The sequence below is a fragment of the Microtus ochrogaster genome, linkage group LG2 (genome assembly GCF_000317375.1).
Source record: "Microtus ochrogaster isolate Prairie Vole_2 linkage group LG2, MicOch1.0, whole genome shotgun sequence".
NCBI classification, from domain to species: Eukaryota; Metazoa; Chordata; class Mammalia; order Rodentia; family Cricetidae; genus Microtus; species Microtus ochrogaster.
In genome coordinates, this window is record NC_022028.1 from 46305108 (window position 1) to 46324826 (window position 19719).

Genomic DNA, 19719 nt, shown 5'->3' on the forward strand with positions numbered 1-19719 from the left:
TCGGCTGGGATTAACAAGAGACCAGAAACACTAGAGTGAAACCTTGGCTTCGCTGGCACCATTGATGCGGGTTTGCTGGAACTGAGAAATTAGGGGTGATTAAGAGACCAGCATCATTAAAGTGAAATCTTCTGGAGCTATTTCCTCAGGGTCCACACACAGAAGCTGTGGTCCAGATGGGCGAGGCGACATCTTAGCTCATTCTGGTAGCAGAACTTGGTCAGGTATAAGAGTCACTCAGGTGGTACAGGTTTTGATGGCACGAAGGGATCATGGAAAGCAGCTGAGGCCTGGCACTGTGTAGCAGGTCTTGAGGTCCTGAAGACAGGCCAGGAAGGGTCGATGGTAAGGGTGCATGCAGCCTCAGCTGCAGGGGACCGTAGCATGTTGGAAATACCAGCACCATGGCAGCAGAGCAGGAACTAGCCCGAGCCTATGAGATGATGTGTGTACTGTGGGGGGCAGAGCTGGGCAGGGAAAGCCGCCCCCAGGCCCCTTGGAGCCCAGACACCAAACACTGAAGTTTTTATTCTGCTGAGCTTTGGTTTTGCTTTGATCTAATTGTGACTGCATGCACCCTGGTTCTTCCTTCTTGAAGAGAGAGAGTATTTAATTTATCTTTTATTTGACAGGAGCCCACAGTTGAGAAACTTTGGACTTTAAAGAAAAAAAGATATTGGACTTCTAAAGAGAACTTGGGCTTTTAGAAGTGTTGAAAATTTTAAAACTTTTAAAGTTGCTTGTGTTTTATATCGTGGTATTAATATGAGATTGTGGGGACAAACAAAAAGAAAGGGTTGTGGTTGGACTGTAATGTGTTGGTGTGTCCTGGTTAGATTTTTCTGACACACAACAGTCATTCTCAATTGAGAAAAATGCCTCCATCAGCTTGACCATGTGCAAGTCAAATTGAAAAAATTATCATTAACTTTATATGTATGGGTATTCTGCCTGCGTGCATGTCTGTACACCACATGAATGCAATGCCTGCAGAGGCCAGAAGGGAGTGTTCTATTCCAGCTACCGTGTGGGTACTGGAAATTAAACCTAGATCCTCCAGAAGATCAGCCAGTGCTCTGAACCACCCTGAGGTGTCTTATTAATGACTGATGTAGGAGGCCCCACTTCAACCCTGGGCTGGTGGCTCTGGTTTGTGTAAGAAAGCAGACTGAGCAAGCCCTGAGGAACAGGCCAGTAAAAAGCATTCCTTCTTGACTCCTGTTTCAGTCCCTGCCTCCAGGTTCTTGCCTCGAGTTCGGCCATCAGTGATGGACTGTTACCTGGAAGGAAGATGAGATAAACCCTTTCCCCCCCAGGCTGCATTGGGTCCTGGTGTTTATCACAGGGATAGAAGCCTAACTAGGACCACGGTTAGCTGTATCTCAGCCCTCTTTTTGCTGTTGGTGTATGTTCATGTGTGTGCTCATGAATGTAGGGTCAGTAGACAATCTCAGGTGCGTGCACCTTTTCTCCCCCTTTGAGACAGAGTTTCTCATTGGCCAGGAATCTGCCAAATAGACCAGACTTTCCAGCACCTTTTCTATTGTATTTGGAAATAGGTTCTTTGTTAATAGACTTGATTTCATGATCCTCCTGCCATAGACCTCCGAGCAGCTTTAGCCTGGGCCAAAGACCCACCATAAAAATCATTTCTGTTCCTATAACAAGCGAACCCTTCATTTCCAGTGCTTCAGTGCAGAGGTGGCATTGCACCACAGTTGGAACGTAGACTCTACAGGAAGCCCCAAGCTCACGTCTTAGTGTTGACACTTACCACTGATACAAATAAGTCTTCTACCTCTGAACCTCAAGTTCCCTCATGACAAGGAAGAGATGCTTCCCCACCCCCACCCCACTCCATCCCCCCCCCCCCCCCCCAGGCCAGGCCAAACCTAAGAACCAACTAACCTTCTTTCCCTGGCCGGGAAATGTCATGCTTTCTTTGAAAGGCTGTACTTGGATGCCGTGTGTCTCTGAGGATACTCCCTCTTCATCAAGCTCCCGTGAGCAGCTTCCAGCTCTGGGATGTGCATATTGGTCACCATTTCTACCCCTCGGACCTAGAGCTCTGTACTCTTGAAGCAGTCAGGCCTGATTGCTAAGCATGTGAGCATGTGGTCCCTGCAAGAGTTCCCTCCCTAACGTGTACACATAGTCATCATGCTAGGTGCAGAACATGGGTGCACATAGGTCACTATGCCAGAGGTTGGGGGGGGGGTATTGTCAATTACGTTGCAAAATCTGCCTCAAAAAGACACCTGACTACTTATTGGGGTCAGTGACCTGACTTGTATCCCCACTGCACTGCCTAGTGTCAGGACACACACACACACACACACACACACACACACACCACCTATGACCCAACACAGACTGGAAGCGAAACTATTAAGGCAAAGGCTAAGCATGCATGTGAGCTTCACTGTGATTAAGGCAGCAGGTGACCTTTCTCTGGGAAAGTCAACAGGCATCGGGGACTCTGATCCTTGGAAGCTGAGTTTTTCTTTTAAAAGCTCTGGCTACATAAACGCTGTCTTTGTCTGCGTTGTGTGCCGTGACCCATCTGGAGGAAGCCCCACACAGACAGGAAGAAGGTGGGCAGGGCTGGAAGCAGATCCTCAGGCCCTCCAATGGGGAACAGTGTCAGCCAAAGTCATGCCAGGGACTACCATAGGCTGAAATCAGAAACCTGTAAAAACCCTGCTCAAGGAATCTTGAAGAAGGCTTTAACAGGTAGACATTAGTTAAATAAGTGAAGTGAAAATATTACATGAATAAAATCAAAATACATTACATGCATATACAAAATGTCACAATGAAATCCATTGTATATAATTAATGTATGCTAATATGTGTTCTAAAATATTACATAAGATTCAGAAGCACAATAATAATTAGTTTTAAATACTAAGCATGTTAACATATCACAAAATATATCAACTTACTCAATTTTGTTCCTTTTATTCATTTTATTTTATCTTATTTTTGGAGACAGGATCTCACTAAGTAGCTCTGACTGGCCTAGACCTCATTTTATAGACCAGGCTGGCCCTGAACTTATAGAGATCTGCCTGCCTCTGACTCCCAAGTGCTGGGATTAAAAGCATACACCACCAAGCCCAGCTGGCTACTTTAAATTCCATAAAATAGCTTATCCTTCCTTTGAGTATTTCTCATTTTGTGTATATTAACACTCAATGGCACTTTCAGATTCTAACTATTCCTTATTTAACTCTCTAAAACAAGTTAACTTATTCCCACTTCCTAGCCATTCTTACTGGAGCTAAGCTGAAATGAAGATGTAGAGCTATCAGTTTTCATAGCTGCAGCAGTCAATTGTTTACTGGAAGGATGTAGCTGAGTACGTGTGATGTTCTGGGCCCACAGCATCCTAAAAAAAAAATGGTCAAAGCTACAACACTGTGTGGAGAATAATATTTCTCTCCGAGTTAAAAGAAAAGATAGATGAGCCTGAGTTTTTTCCAACCTTAAACTCGCCATGATTTGACGGATCGCCGCGATTCTTCATAAAAGTAGAATGAGAACTGCTCGTGGGAGACCTCCACAACGATAGAACGCAGCTCTCCCTCCACCACTGCCAGGAAGCTCCCATAGTTCTCTCACACTCTGAGAAACTTCTGGAGCTCCAAGTACATATGACACAGGGATCGCTCACACGGCAGCTTCACGTGGCTGTGCCCCACACTCCCGCATCCAGCTTGTCCCCAAACTTGAGGGTGCAAATGCAAACACAAAAACAATAGTCCTGCTGTCTTTGCACTGGGTCCTTTTGTTTTCCTGGCCCTGTGGGTCCAGAGCAAAGAAATGGTAGGGCCCTGCTTTCTGTTCCAAGCTTCTCACTGGGCTTATTCTTCTGGAAGGTTTTACTGACTTCCGAATGAAAACAAATGTTTGGATGGAATTTGGTGTGGTACAAAATAAGAAAAGGTGATACATGTGGAAACACTCACATTCTATAACAATTGACCAAGCAGAGGACGCCTGGACTCAAGACACTCCAATTGGGCCAATGATTTGGCTCGCGTGGTGGATCCTAGTGTCTCTGGCTCAGAAGAGCATTGCTGTTATTTGTAGCTCTTTGCTTTCTCCAACCGAGGGGTTCGCTTGGTTCTCGAACCAAGTCCCAGCTTCTTCTGATAAACATGAACAGTAACTTTCGTAATATTAATGACCATCAGCTGAGTGCACCAAGGATAGCCGTGTCAATACGTGAGCATGGGTAAAACCACATACTATTCAAACAAACCAGAGTGGAGGCATGAGAAACTTGAGTCTGTCTCAGCAATGCTGTAGCTCCCAGGCTGGGCAGTGGCTTCCTGTGGGGTAGGAAGGCGGTTGATTCTTGTGTTGGCTGTTCCACACAGCCGCTTTTGTCTTTTCACCTACTTCCTCCGGAACACAGATCCTCAGTCTCCATCTTCATGAGGCATTGTAAGCGGCCTCCCGAGCAGCTTGGTGGCGGGTCCTTTGTCTGAGAAACAATGCTGCCTTTCCTCCTGCAAATAGCAAGCGTGGCCAACCTCTTCCTCCAACTGCTCAGAGCCAGTGGCCCACTGAATGTGTGAGGGTGGGCGGGAGGGAGGGAAGCTCTGACGCACCGGAAATAATGATGGCGAAGGTGGCAGAAGCTCTGGGTACCAAAGAAAGCTGTCTGCTGATCCAAGTCAACTGCTGACCCAAGTCAATCACGTGGATGGAGAAACGCTGGCCCAGGAGGAAGAGTCCCTTTTCCAACATGACAGTCCTGGACCCTATAGTCTGGGTGCCTGAGAGCCACCTCCCCCAATTCCCTGGGTCAGCATGGCCTCCTTAGTCAATTGGAGGTCACATGGGTTCCTTTGGTATCCAGACGTGTTGTAAAACAAAGCGGGATTTGAACCTTCATCACTAACTCCCAGAGATCCTCAGATGCCACAGACTGAACATGAGTCCGTTCTCAACCACCCATGAGCACCACGGGATGAGTCTGCTGTGAGACAGCTGTGCTCTCCAGTGACTTCACAGCCGTCACTTCCCCACTTCCTGGCCAACACCCACTCACGGTGAGTTTGGCTGGACCAGGAGCTCCTGGTTGGCACTTGGACTCTTTGGCATTTTATTTGGGTGAAAGTACACATTTCCTTAACAAATGGGCTCTTTGTGTTTGCAACATTTTATGATACATGTTTGGGGATTTTATATATTCAACATGCAACTTCATCCAAGGCTTCAGGCCTGCCACACAAGAGCCCCGGAGTCTTTCCTCTAGCCACGTAAGGGAGAAGCAGAACGACCAGAAACCACAGCTCCTCCAGACCCAACAGAGAAGTGAGGGCCTGGAACATGCTGTCATCCCCCAACCGGAAGGACAGGCATTGCAGAAAAAGACAGGTTATCTCTGCAGAAGCTTCCTACTGCGAGGTTAGGGAGCCAGGGCAAGGAAGCCTGAACCACCACCTATGATCCCCTGAAGTTCACTGTGGAAATGCCTGTGAGACCAGAGCTCAAAGGGATCCTTGTAAGAACACAGTGCTCAAAAACAGAGGAATGTGTTTGTCTGTTAGGTTTGGGGCCAGTCTCTTTCTGTCTGTGAATCTCTAACCCGCTGATAGATTCCCCAGTTCCCCAGATTCCGAGAGAAACACTGGTGCCCTAACTCTCATTTCCAAGGACATATACAGATTACCAGACTTTAAAACATCAGAAGAGCTAACAGTGGCGTTGTAGCACAGCCCCTGGGTACCCATCTAAATGTTCCTCTCCTTCTCCACATCCTTCTCCAGGATTCAGGACACACACACACACCCATCCCCACCACTGGGAATCTGTCCACATGCCTGTGCTATGGTCTACTCATCAACTCTATGGCATGAAACCTTCCTTCCTCTGAAACCTATAAGGGACCCCCACTCTGCCTTATAAGTCTGACCTCTCTTCCAAGGCCCTGCTATGCTGTTATCTGTCTATAGCATTAATAACTATTCTAATTTCTTATCTACAGTATTAGTAACTAATCTAATAAATATCCTGTCTATAACATTAGTAATTATTCTAATAAAACTCTTGTCTATAGTATTAATAAATATTCTAATAAATCTCTTACTCAAAAGGAGAATCCGCCTCAGCGTCCCCTGAACCCCAAATCTAAGACTTCTCAGTGTCTTCCCACAATGCCAAATTTTCACTGGCAGCAACTTGCTGGAAACTCTCGCTCTCCTCAATCTGACTTACTAATTATTACAAATTACTTACTATTAACTGTCAGATCACACATTCATATTGCACCAAAAAATATGTATTTACATATACACAGACATTTATATAGATATAATTGTATCACATATAAATATGTATGATACAGAATGCTAACAAAGGGTTAAAGAAGTCCCAAAGAGGCCTAAGAAGCTAGAGGGCTAAAGCTGGGAAACTGGCAGAAATGGAGAGGGGTGAGATAGCAAACCAGCGGGGGTCTGCAGAGAGGCACAGCCACCACTGTTGCACAGTCCTGAGTCTGGCTGCCACGGCAACAGGGCAGCAACAGGTCCAGATAAACCAACAGAGAGATGGACAGCCAAGCCAAGCTGAAGACTCTGGGATAGTGGGGAGCCACCTGGCATGTCAGTAGTCCATACTTAAGGTGTAACAGGAAGGCTATGCTCTGCTTGCTTGGTGAGGCTGGACCACTGCTTCCACACGATTTGTCAGAAGGACTACTCATTCTGAGCAACAGCCCACACTTGATTCTGTTGGAAGCTGGGGCGTGGTGTTGCTCAGATGGGCAAAGGGAGCACAGAGTGCTTTCTGGGTTCACCCATGCCTTGATGAGGGACACAGCATTGGACAGGCTATTTTTTAAAGCATTTCTGGCTCAGAAACACATAATCTTTTACCAGGCTAAAGAGAGAGACCTAAAACAGCCTTGGCACATCTCCACTCTTAAGAAGGACTTTTCCCGAGGTGCGACAGTAACAGATTTACCTCGTCCTGGTTGTTGAACACACTGGGTTCAGAGAAGCCCATTGTCCAGCACCAACATCCACCACATGTCATACCTGCAAGAGGGGGCCAGAAAGCTGGCAGGCAAGCAAGATGCTCAACACTCCTTGGAAGCCAGCCATGAGTACACAGTCTCCTGCACCCAGCACTAGAAGCTTCAGTTGTTGGCTGCATTTCTGCTTGTTTGTTTTTTTTTTTTTTTTAAAATCAATCCATTCTGTGTCACTCCTCTTCCCACACCCCATCCTTGCCTTTGGGATCCCATCAATATTCATGTAATAATACTTTTAAAAGACCCCAGAAAAGCTGACTCTACGCTTCCTGCCCGACAGGCCCATTTTCTCTCTAGATCGTATCATTGTGACTGCCCAGTGAATCCCCAGGGTGCACAGTCAATGGGGCCCTGTATGCAGGCTGGCTGTCCAGCACCTCCCTACCCTTGGCCCCCATTGGCAGCCTCAGCCTGCAGTGGACTGCGCCAAGCCCACACCCAGTCCTCTCTGGAAGAGGAATAAGAAGCTGCTCTGTCTACCGCTCCTGCCACTCAGACACCGAAGCCAGAGAGGACACCAGCAGCAAAAGGTGACCAGGAGGTGAGACAGAGCCACTGACAGGACTCAAGAAAAACCGCTCTTTTCCCTCTTCTTTCCTAGAAAGGTGAGGGGTGGAGGGTAGGACGGGGAGCTGAAAATGAAAGACCCTTTGGGGACATTCGGCAGCATTTCAAAATTGCCGATGACATTCTGTGATTTAAGCCTGACTTCACTGTTTTCTTATGACCGTTGTTGATACTGATATTGTCTGCAGTTTTATTTTCATTAAGACAGGGAAACCTAAAGTCATTTTGGATGACTCAGAACGACCGTCGGTGTTTTCAGAGGTGGCACATATATATTGCTTCTTTTCTAACTCCGAAGGCAAGCTTTTTCTCTCCTGGTGCATGGTTAGCCCCAATCCTCAGCTAGAGCTCTCCCTTCCTCGCAGCCACCCCCCCCACCCTGAAGCGCCCCTGCAGGCTTTCCTAGTTTCTCTGTTTGAAATGCTAAGCTCCTACATCTCCAGACACCACAAAAAAAAAAAAAAAAAAAAAAGAGTTAAATCTTTTCAGATAATTATGAATTGGCATAAAGAAACAGGGGTTAGGAATGGGCTCTGTTTTCCATTACCGCCTGTGGAGGGACAGTCTCCATGAGGGCCTCTTACCTTACAGGCGGCATTTTTCCCAGAAGCACAAGTCCTCTGCTTTCCTTACAAAAGACGAATGCAGAATGTTCACAGGGGCATTTGCTGTATCTGTCTTTGAGGGCCAACTACAAGCCAATGCTTCTTTAGATGAAAGGAAGAACAGCGGGAATTTGTAATGTGGTTATGAAAACAGTTGAATCTGGTGGATGTTTCTAGCATATGGGATATGTGTAATGCCTTTTCTTTTTAATTTCTAGTCCTCATCCAAAAATATGTGTTAACCCTTTTCTCCCACAGCCAAGACCTTGAGAAGTGTCAAGCATGATACAGAGTTTCTCAAGATTTATTTTTTTTTTTTTATCAATAACTGTGCTGGGTATGGGCCAACGGTCAGGGGTCAGAGGCAAGAAGACCATGACTTAGAAGAGAGCCTGGGGTCAGTGAAACCTTAGCTTAATCTAAAAAAAAAAAAAAAAAAAAAAAAGGCAAGCTGGGTGGTGGTGGCGCACGCCTTTAATTCCAGCACTCAGGAGGCAGAGGCAGGTGGATCTCTGTGAGTTCGAGGCCAGCCTGGTCTACAGAGCTAGTTCTAGGACAGGCTCCAAAGCTACACAGTAAAACCCTGTCTCAAAACAAAACAAAGCAATTTTCTGCCCTTCTCACTGTTCTTTACAGGAACTAAACTTATTTTCTTTCATGAAAACAAACAAACTAAAAAAACCTATAGCTGGGGCTGGAGAGATCCATACGCAGCTCACAGCTGCCAGTAATTCTAGTTCCAGGGGCTATGACACCCTCTTCCGGCCTCTGCAGGCACCAGGCATGTATACACTACAGACAAGCATGCACCCATATATGTAGATTTTTTTAAACTAAGAGAATAAAATATTATACTTTAGTCCCTCTGGATAGTTCTGCTTATATGAGGTCCTCCAGGAGTCTGGGATTTCTGAGCAAAACAAAGTACCTTTACTTTGTAGGACTTTAGCAAACCAAATAGCAGACAAGGTAAAAACCTTCAATCAGTTTCCTTTGGGAGATCATTAATAAAAAAAATCTAAAAAGTTAACAAAGTTTTATTCTAAAACAAAAAATTCAACATGGGGGTGAGATTTCAACCATTTTGTTGTTGCTTGTTTTTAATTATGACAGTGCAAGTTCTGCTTTAAGGATCAGAACTCAAGGCCAAGAGCTGTCACATGTCTCTGCCCAAGTGGTTGTTTTCTGAAGGGAGCCAGAGGCTGCCTTTGTTAACTGAATCACTCCCGGCATACACCCCCAGTCTCTTCAGGCGCTGGCTGTGCATCAGGTGCCCGCTGCGAAGGCTGTTTGCTCCTCGCTGGCATTCCTGCTCACAAAGAAGCCCCTGTGCTAGGGCCAGGCTAATGAATAGGCATGGGACGTCTGGCTGTGGTGCCCTGGTCTCCCGGTGTTAGGACACCAGCAGAATCAGATGACCTTGGACTAATGTTTCTGGAGGGTCATTTCACTGCTGTCTTTCAGAATGGGGCAGTGTTACGATTATTTCCCAGAGGAATTTTACAGTTTTAATGTTTGTCACCTATCCCCCCCAAAAAAATCTCACTCATAATTTTTATTTAAACAGCTTAAATTTATATATTAATTCGAATAAAGATAAGCTCCTTGTCTTAGTTAGGTTTCTATTGCCATGATGAAATACCACAACTGAAAAGCAAGCTGGGGAGGAAAGGGTTTACTCAGCTTCTGCATCACAGTTCATCATTACAGGAAGTCAGGACAGGAACTCAAGCAGGGCAGGAACCTGGAGGCAGGAGCTGATGCAGAGACCATGGAGGGGGGCTGCTTACTGCCTTGCTCAGTCTGCTTTCTTACAGAAGCCAGGACTGCCAGCCTCAGGATGGAACCACCCACAACGGGCTGGGCCCTTCCCAATCAACCACTACTTAAGACAAATGCTCTACAGCTGGCTCTTATGGCCCATTTTCTCAATTGAGGTTCCCTCCTCTCAGATAGGACTTCAGCTTGTGTCAAGTTGATATAAAACTCGCCAGGATGCTCCTGTTCTTGTTCCTCAGGCTCTTCTGGAAGCACAATTCTTTTCTTCTGTATTTGTCTCCCTAACCCCTGACATTATTGCTAAATGAGGATACTGTTTACTGCATTTAAAAACTGTTTGTTGATTTGATTTTTTATATGTACCAGCTTAGTGTCCTCAAATCCACCAGCTAATGCTACACCCTGCTGAGCTCCAGGATTGGGGGGCCACCAGGGAAAGCTGGAATCATCCCCTGGCATTCTGAGTGACCTTTGCTAGTTCCTCATCGACATAAGCCAACCAGAAGCCAATTGTCCTGGAAACTTAACCCTGTGGCCCACGGGGACACAGAAGGGAGGTGGCGGGCCTAGAAGGCAGAGAATGGTCTGTGGTCATTGTGGAGTCGCAGAATGCCTCTCCTGGCCAGACTTCTCCATCCCTCATTTGGGCTGAGGTCTGCAAGCAGCCTATTAAACTTTTCAAAGAACAGGGTGGAAACCATGTGAAGCTGTCTTTCTTCTGCAGCCTCCAGGATGTCTGAGCTGGAGAAGGCCATGGTGGCCCTCATTGACATCTTCCATCAGTATTCCGGGCGCGAGGGCGACAAGCACAAGCTGAAGAAATCAGAACTCAAGGAGCTCATCAACAATGAGCTCTCCCACTTCCTGGAGGTAAGCCTTACAGAAGGATCGCTGAGCTGTGCTAGAAACGGTTCTCAGACGGCTTCTGTCTCTGGATGCCTGGGCTGCTTCTGGAAGCTTGTTCAGACAGCTAAGCCCTCCACGTATAAGCTTAGATGGGCTGTTTCTGTCCCTTGAATCGAAGGGTCCACTGGTGATGATGGCACTAACACTCAAGAAATGCCAGCTGGTCATGGGGGTGCACATTGTAGTCCTAGTACTTAGAGTGAAAGCAGGAGGCCAGGCTCAGCCATGCAAGGATAACGCCTCTTGACCCGGAAGCAGAACTGGACCAGTGAGGTGGTTTAGCAGGTAAACGCACCTGCCACCGGGCCTGATGATCTGAGTTTGAACCCTGGGATCCACGTTTACCACAGCCTGAGAGTATGTATGCACACACACACACACACACACACACACACACACACACACACACACTTTTTTTAAGCATGAGATTTTTGGGGGGAGGGAAAGAAATCTTTTGGTTTTGTCCAGCTGTCTGGTATTGACTACAGAGGGAAGAAATGTCAGATGGTAAATAAACATTTACTGAGCATTCAATACTCGAGGGACACAGGTCCACCAAGCACCCAACCTAGCATATCCACGAGTGAACACGACCGAGGGAAGGAGGGGGCTCCCTGAAACATGACATTGACCAGGCACAAGTTTAGTTTGGAGTCCACTTAGGAAGAGGCACAAGGGCGCCTGGCAAGCCCTTCTTCTCCTGGTGCCTAATATTCTGGTGGTAAAAGCACTCACTCCCCATTGTCTCCTCGGCTCTGGAATCACGTGCTAGTGTTTCATTGTCCATAAGCCAAGAATTCCCATGGATGTGAACTGTAATCCATCTGCCACCCCATGCTCCCTTGGTCCCCTAAACCAAGGCTGGCTCATGGCACACCTTGAGTGAGAAAAGATGGGAATACTGGTGGTATACGATGCATCTGACCACAGGAAGCTCACCGGGTCATAGACGCAGCAAACCACACAGTCCGAGGAAAACTGATCAGTGTTTGATCAAGTGCACAGCCCTGTCATATGGTAGTAGGAAGTCACACCCCAAGATAACTGGGTCCATATTGATACTGTGGCTGGATGTCTGGCTGGAGTTTTCCTTCTTCCACTTCAGCCAGTTACTTCATTGCTGTGCAGGTAGCAGGCCGGCGGGCTTGCTGGAGAAGTCTCCACTTAGGGGGATTGATTTCTCAGGCATTCAGTTATTGCCACACCCATTCTACCTCTCGACTTAACTGAAGAGTCTTACATCTTCATCTTTAAGGGCAAGTATGTAGTCGTGAGATGAGCAGGCCGGGCTCTTTACACAGAATCAAAGCTCTAAAGATAGAAGCTTAAAACACTCGCTGCTACCATGATTTTAGGACCGAAAAACATGATGTCACACTTATTAATGATAGCTTATGTTAAGATTTCAAGGTATCCTACATGTTTGCTGGCTTGGCTTAACAAAAGTACTAGAGAAAATCAGCTCAAAGGAGGGGATCAGAGAGCCTTTGATGATGGTGCCCACCCGAAGGAGGGAAACAAAGAAAGGAAGGGCATGGCCTAGTGATCACTTCCTCCCAAAGGTTCTACCACCTCCCTGTGGTGACATGGGCTGGCACCAAGGAGCCTCTGGAGGACACGTAGCATCAGAATCATAGCACCTGTGGTATAACTGGAGGAACTATGCCTTGCCCTCTATGTTTTGGAAGATATTTCAAAGTTCTCATGAGCTGCTGGGAATTACCATCGTTTACACCTGAATCTTTGGAACTCAGGGAAGCCCTTGACTTCTCCTCAGAGCTCTTCTGCGGGGGTATAGGGGATTGGGGAGCAGGGTTGTTCACTGAAACAGAACTGAGGATTTTCAGTGCTCAGAGTCTGCACCCTTCCCACCCGTCTCCAGGGCTGCACTCTTGATACATCGGCAGCCTCATCATTTCTTCTGGTCTGGGCATCCGTTAGTAGCCTTACCATCCATCTGGTTTTGGTGTCAGAACTGTCAGGAAAAAGCCTATGACACCTAGGGAATAACTCAAGAAGACAGAAGGACAGGACAACCAGCAGCTCTGACACATCCCCAAGGGTTATTGTAGTGAATCTGCATGGCTCACAAACGCATGCGCGCTCAGGAGCACTGAGTTCACTGCACACATGTTCCAGTGCCATGTGTTTCTTCTTGGTTCCCTAGTTTAAAGTAACCCAGGGTCCCACTAGACCAGAGGGAAGAGGACAGGCACAGACCCTCCCCGCTTCCCTCTGGCTGGCTGTCCCTGGCTCACACAGGACTACTAGAATTTCTCATTTCCTACATTGGGATTGTTTTTCTGATGCAAATGATCAGCCTAGTACTTTTAATAACATTTTGATAGTGCTATATCACATCTAGAAAGGACTTAATCAGCTTTTCTTTTTTTTCTCTCTCAGGAAATCAAAGAACAGGAAGTCGTGGACAAAGTCATGGAAACACTGGATGAAGATGGAGATGGAGAGTGTGACTTCCAGGAATTTATGGCCTTCGTCTCCATGGTGACTACAGCCTGCCACGAGTTCTTTGAACACGAGTGAGAGAGAAAAGGAGCCGCGCCGTTCCTGTGGCAGACACGAAGGTCACAAGCGGAAGCAGAGCGAAGGCTTGCAGGCTCGAAGGAGCTGAGCTTTCCAGCCACACGTAACTAATTAGGAAGCTGATTTGCTTTGGGAAGGAAAACAGGAAGCCTTCCCAAAGCTGCTTTAAGTTAGCCCATCACTATTTCTGCTACGTTAGGCATTCCTGTGAGCTGTCTGGTCCCAGGAAGGATTGGTGAAGAATCACTTAGGGGATGAAATCAATGCTCAGCAATGAAGCATGTGTTGCAGACCGCCGTGCCCCTGTAGAAGCAGGACCCAGAAGAGTCAAGGCAGGCCACCAACCGCAGGTCTATAGGACAGCATTCTTAATGCTTCCAACAGACCCGAGCCTCCACAGCTGGAGCCACTGTCACTGGAAGAGGCTGCTTCTCCTTAACATCTCCCTTACCCTGTTTGTGCCAACAATGCCCAAGAAAGCAGAGAGTCTGATCACAACACCCTCCCCAGCCCAAATGCTCAGGGCCACTTAAGTCTCTGCTTCTAGTGAGCAGTCGTTGCTAAGTAAATATTTATTGTCAACAGTTCTATAGGTCTCACAAACTAATATTAACATTCTAACTCGGGACTGGGAATCAAAATTCTATTCAGCAGACTTCTTTTAGGATGGCACTGCTGTTCGTGTAGGACATGGACAGAGGAGACTGGCCACAGTGTAATGTTGGGGAATAATCTTTCTGTACACTGTGAAGACGTGTCACTCTGACTGGTTTAATAAAAAGCTGAACGGCCAATAGCTAGGCAGGATTTTCAGGGCAGAGAGAATGCTGGGAAGAAGGGGGGGAGTCAGCAGCCAAACGGACAGGAACCAGGATGCAGAGCACAGAGTAAAGGTAACCTAGCCACAGAAAAGAATGTAGATTAGAAGAGAGGGGTTAATTTAAGTTATAAGAACTAGTTACAAATAAGCCTACGCTACCGGCCAAGCTTCATAACTAATAATAAGTCTCTGTGTTGTTTTTTTTTTTTTTTTTTTTGTGAGCCGGTGGCCCAAAGGAAAATCCATCTACAAAGGGTGTGTAACATGGTGACTACATTTTCTTATATACTTTCATATATAAGACCTGAGAAAATTTTAAAAAAAAGGTTCCAAACTGAGCCAAATGCTGCTTTCTAGTCCCGAAGTCTCTCGTATGAGCTGAGGTATATGTTCTTATTATATATAGTTCTACTGTGTTACAGTTAAAAAAAAACAAACAAACAAAAAACCCGTTCCTTCTTATTTAGACAAAAAGGGGAAAATGTTGTGGAATAATCTTTTTGTACACTGTGAAGATGTGTCACTCTGATTGGTTTAATAAAAAGCTGAACAGCCAATAGCTAGGCAGGATTTTCAGGGCCAAGAGAATGCTGGGAAGAAGAAGGGTAAAATCGCCATCCAGAAGGAGAGGAAGCAGGATGGGGAGTACAGAATAAATGTAACAAAGCTACATAAAGAAACACAGATTAAAAGATATGGGTTAATTTAAGTTATAAAAACTAGTTAGATGCCAGGCGGTGGTGGTGGCGCACGCCTTTAATTCCAGCACTCGGGAGACAGAGACAGGCGGATCTCTGTGAGTTCTAGGCCAGCCTGGTCTACAGGAGCTAGTGCCAGGACAGGCTCCAAAGCTACAGAGAAACCCTGTCTCGAAAAACCAAAAAAAAAAAAAAAAAAAAAAAAAAAAAAAAAACAAAAAAAAAACAAAAAACAAAAACAAAACTAGTTAGGAACAAGTCTATGCTATTAGCTGAACTTTCATAATTAATAAGTCTTCATGTCACTTTTTTGTGGGCTGGGGGCCCAAAGAAAAGCCCATCTACAGTGTAAGGTCTTTTTCCAGCTAGCTCTATCTCCCTGGCTCCCTCTGCTGTCTATAATGCAGGTGACCATGAGTTTGAAGTCTGTAGGGTGAGTCACTGGGGGAATGAAGGGTTCCTCAAATGTGCCCTTCAGTGGCTGGAAGTCATGGCTGATCTGCTGTGCATAGGGCCTGCTTGCCACCTGGTGAGGCTGAGTCAAGAATGGAAGGAAGCTGAACATCATGCTTTTTAACCTAGATATTCAAATAATGAAGGTTCAAATAATTCAAGTTGCAATTAAAGAAAAATCACATCATAAATATTAAAAAGCTATTCTAGGAAAATTCTCATTTTTCTTATCCATCCCTTTTCTAGGTACTTAAAAACTCATTAAGTCAACTGAACAATGTGCTTGCATAAAATAACAATGTAAAAATTTTCCACCACTAAACAAAAAATAAAAATAAAGTACACACCAGATCAGGACAAAGACTAAAAGTCCCTAAAGTGGGGCGGCCCAGACCTCACCCCATCCCTCAGGCACAGCCCAAAGTTAGGTGAAAGGTAGCTGGGGCCGCAGAAAGCTCTGGAATGTTCAAAGGCTGCACTGACTCAGACTTTCTGCATGGAGGCTACACTTCCCACATGGTCAGGGGCATCTGCTTATCCAAGCCTCCTGAACCCCTCTAGAAAGAAGATGTGGTTAACTGCTTTCTCTTCAAGAACCTTCTAGGAGGCTACTGCCCATGGGACTAGAGTTGGGCATGAATTTCATGCCAGTGCAGGCTCCCAAACTATATATCACCTACCCAAAAATGACACTTTTATTTGTTGGGGTTGGGGGAAGTCTGTCCTCTGCTGATCAGTGGTTCACACTCACAGCGGCACCTGAGTCAACCATGCTGAGAAGCTGCACTCTCCAGCCTGGCCCTCTCTGAGGAGATGCTCTAAGGTGGCCAGATCTCTGCAGGGGTCCTGAGATCCTCTCCAAGCAGCCTGAGGCAAAGCTGAGCAGGGAGCTCAGGGAGGAAGCTCTCATCTTTAACCTCAAAGGCAGCCAAGAACAGCACAGCAGGAGAGAGACGTGAAGTGTTAGAGGGGTAGCCAGTACTGCAGAGCTGGAGTGACGTACCCAGGGACCACACCCACCACAAACTCTGACCTACCCATGCTGCCAGTAGAACTGAGGCCAGGTGGGAACTGCCACTGTGGAAACCCCCGGCGGCATCAGGGAGGCGACTCAGGGCGCGGTGGTGAGTGGTGCGGGTACAGCAGCCCAGGAAATGCTGCATGCACTCATGCACACCACACAAGGTCGTCATTAAGACATGTAAAGAATGTCTGTGACAGATTCAAAAGTCTGCAATTTATTAAGTACAAAAGCAGATTATAAAATAAGTATATGGTCCTAATTTTGTAAAGAAAAAAAAATTAAAGGTTAAAAATCCCTGAGATTCATGGCAATACCAAGACTGCTATTACTTCATCAGTAGGAGTGTAGATTTTAAATTTCCTTTCTTACGCTTTAATGTGTTTTTCAGATTTTATATGATATATATATATGCATAATTGTTTTTGTATTTCTGAAAGAAATAATGCATAATAAAATACATCCTATTCGGGGAAAAATTTAAAACCCTTTCACACATTTCAAAATGCAGAATTACAAAGTCAATAGCTTTTATTAACATGATATAAAAAATTAGTGTGATATACAGAATTCCCAGAGAGTAACTTTAAAACATTTTAATACGATTCTTAAAATCTTAACTTACCAGATACGTTCTTACTGCCACTGAGTTTTTAATACAAAAAGTTTCCAAGCGCTGTTTACTATAAAACTACAACACTGAGACCGTAGATGGGCGGTCTGTTCCGGTCGTCACTGTGAGCCTTCATCAGGCTGCTGCTAAAGCTCTGGCCAAGTCGTAAGTTACACGGATTCTGTACACGATCATAACGTGATTAGTAAAGTTCCAGTATGTTTCCACATACTCCACCACAGTTTGACACCATGAGCAAGAAGGCTGCTGCACATGGTGCTTTCCGAGAGGGAGACGCAGAGGGGGACCAGGTAGCTAGACTCACTGACGCACAAGTCCAGGCTAACTCTAGAAAAATCGAGCTGTTTCTGTGAAGCAGGTATGAGTCATAAACTTCTCTACCCTTGAAAGTCCCCAAATCCCAACAACTTGATAACACTAGTCTTTGATTAGTCATATAAAAATAATCTTAGATTCATGCTTGACTTCAAATTCTCAGAAGTATCTAAAGGATTTTACATTCTCTTTTCTGACGTAAGTACAATATTAGATCACTTGGATTTCAAGTTTGGATAAAATAACTAAATGGTTTGGCCAAATGTTATAGGCACATAACTCAAATGCAAAGCCAAGAGGCTGCAGCGGTGTCCGTCCTAGACAGTCAGGCTCCCACGGCAACTCAAGTGTGAAGGAGACCCAGCTAGCACACGGGTAAGACCTTAGGTTGCCACTCATGATTCCAGACCTGTTCATGAAAATAATTCACTATACTTCATGAGAAGAATTAATATTGTGATGTCATGAGAACTTGCAATTTAAATGTCACTAAGTTATAGGCTAGGAAGCGATTTTAAATTAAATGCTGGTTTATCGTTCTGAAATAGAGCTAAGTAGTCCAAATGGCACTTACTGAGCATTAGTGACAACACACGCAGACAACCAGGCACACCTGCTCCAGTTATCACACTGGAAAAGGAAGCTGTGTGGCTCAGTGGAGTCTGTGGACATGGAGAGGGGGCTGCTCCTTTCCTCAGCCCTCCTAGGCAGGCTTGGCTCAAAAGTTCTCTCCAGCATAGACTTTACGTATATGCTTGCTAGTACAAGTGGGAATAAATAATCAGGAAATTATATATTTAGAAATCAGGAATATGTTTAGGGTAAGAAAGTGCAAGCTCGCAGTAGAGCGGGGAACAGCCATAGTGTTGGCAATCTCCGCAGCCAACACCAGGCTTCCTTCCCTTCCCAGTCACCCATGTTTCGGTAAATACACTTGGCAGACCCAGAACATTTCTTTAGTTGATTCAGACGTGTTCTGACAAGACAGTCAGAACGCTGTCCAGAGGATCTGAAAAGCACACGCAGGGGTGAACTGGTGAGGCCTGAAATCCCTTCTCCCAGGGTGTCAATAGTGCAGCTCATCTTTCCTTATACCTCTTCTGGTTCGTACACCCAGCTCTGTCCAGCTACACTCACATATTGTAGGCCACATAGATGGGGTCCAGCTGGTCAGCCAGGAAGCCGTCGCGCAGGTGCATGCGCTGCTTCTCACCCCGAGAGTTGATGGGGATCACCCCGGGATCTACGATGACCACCACACCCACTACAAGGTAGTGTTCCTCCAGCACGACATTGGTGACCAGTGCTACCAGGTCCAGGGCATCCTGCTCCAGACCGTCCAGCTCCACCACCACCACCAGCAGATTGGTCCAGGTGAACACAGCACTGAAGGAGAACAATCAGTCAGAGATGGACAGCACAGGGAGCAGATGCTAGGGAAGTATGCCAGACCGAGCAAGGACGCCTGCTCACATCACTGGCACAGCACGGCCATTTAACGTCATTTATGATCTTAAAGCTGGACTAACTGCATCTTATAGGAATAAGAATCAAGAACAAAGCTGTACTGTCCCAGGTAAACTCCTAGAGAGTGAAGAGACCATGGCTCACCACTGTTTAAAAGGAAAACCATATTTAAACAAGAAATTCTTCAGGCAGTGGCAATCTCACATTCTGCCTGTATGCTGAAGACAGTTGTGTGACTTAAACCTGATCAGGAAGGGAAAAAGGACCAGGAGACATACTGCTGCTGTTCTGTAGAAATGTATCTAGAAGAGGAAAGATGCAGGTCCTTCTGGGAGAAGGGAGAGGGCAGTCTAGCTCACCAGGGACTGTAACCGTGTGAGAACTGTGCTCACGGTAGAACAGTGCCTGGTGCTGCCCTTGTATGCAGTGCTCATGCCCAGGGAGAGGCTGGATGGACAGCATGGGAAATCCCTCCATCAACTCTTACCATTCTGCAATGTTCCTGTGTGCGCGGATCACAGAGGTTTCTATGTCGATGGGGTGGTACCGCATGCCTCTCAGCTCTAGCGTTTCATCCAGAGACCCAACAACATACAGTGCATCATGTCGCTCTGTGAACATGAGGATGAGCATGCTTAGGAAGTAAGTTACACAGTGAGTATGCCTACCCTCCGGGTATGAACCCTACCAGGTGCCCTGTGCCACACGGAGGCCATGACACCAATATCCCTTGGGTCTTGTGCGCCAAGACAAGAGGGCTGGTGGAGATGCCAACAACTTAGTCTTACCTGTGTGGTGGTCAACAATCTCAGCAGTTATAGCAGTGTATGTTAATGTGTTTGGTTTTTTTTTTTTTTTTTTT

At 46.1% G+C, this 19719-nt stretch overlaps 2 protein-coding genes across 4 annotated transcripts; one reads left to right on the plus strand and one right to left on the minus strand.

The window, feature by feature from the left end:
• Nucleotides 1-7443: 7443 nt before the first annotated feature.
• S100b (S100 calcium binding protein B) lies at nt 7444-14451 on the plus strand. 3 transcript variants are annotated; one of them, XM_005360220.3, is made up of 3 exons: nt 7444-7653; nt 10724-10869; nt 13309-14451. In XM_005360220.3, the coding sequence occupies exons 2-3, from the start codon at nt 10732-10734 to the stop codon at nt 13447-13449; spliced, it is 279 nt and encodes a 92-aa protein (XP_005360277.1). In that variant the 5' UTR covers nt 7444-7653; nt 10724-10731; the 3' UTR covers nt 13450-14451. The 3 variants fall into 3 exon arrangements, with proteins under 3 accessions (XP_005360277.1, XP_026641457.1, XP_005360276.1); XM_026785656.1 differs by having other exon boundaries at nt 7478-7653; nt 10707-10869; XM_005360219.3 differs by having other exon boundaries at nt 7480-7589.
• A 2187-nt stretch (nt 14452-16638) lies between these two features.
• Nucleotides 16639-19490, minus strand: LOC106144139 (disco-interacting protein 2 homolog A-like). The gene is made up of 2 exons (XM_013351214.2): nt 19345-19490; nt 16639-18776 (listed from the first exon to the last, which is right to left on the minus strand). The coding sequence occupies exons 1-2, from the start codon at nt 19488-19490 to the stop codon at nt 18524-18526; spliced, it is 399 nt and encodes a 132-aa protein (XP_013206668.2). The 3' UTR covers nt 16639-18523.
• Nucleotides 19491-19719: the final 229 nt, after the last annotated feature.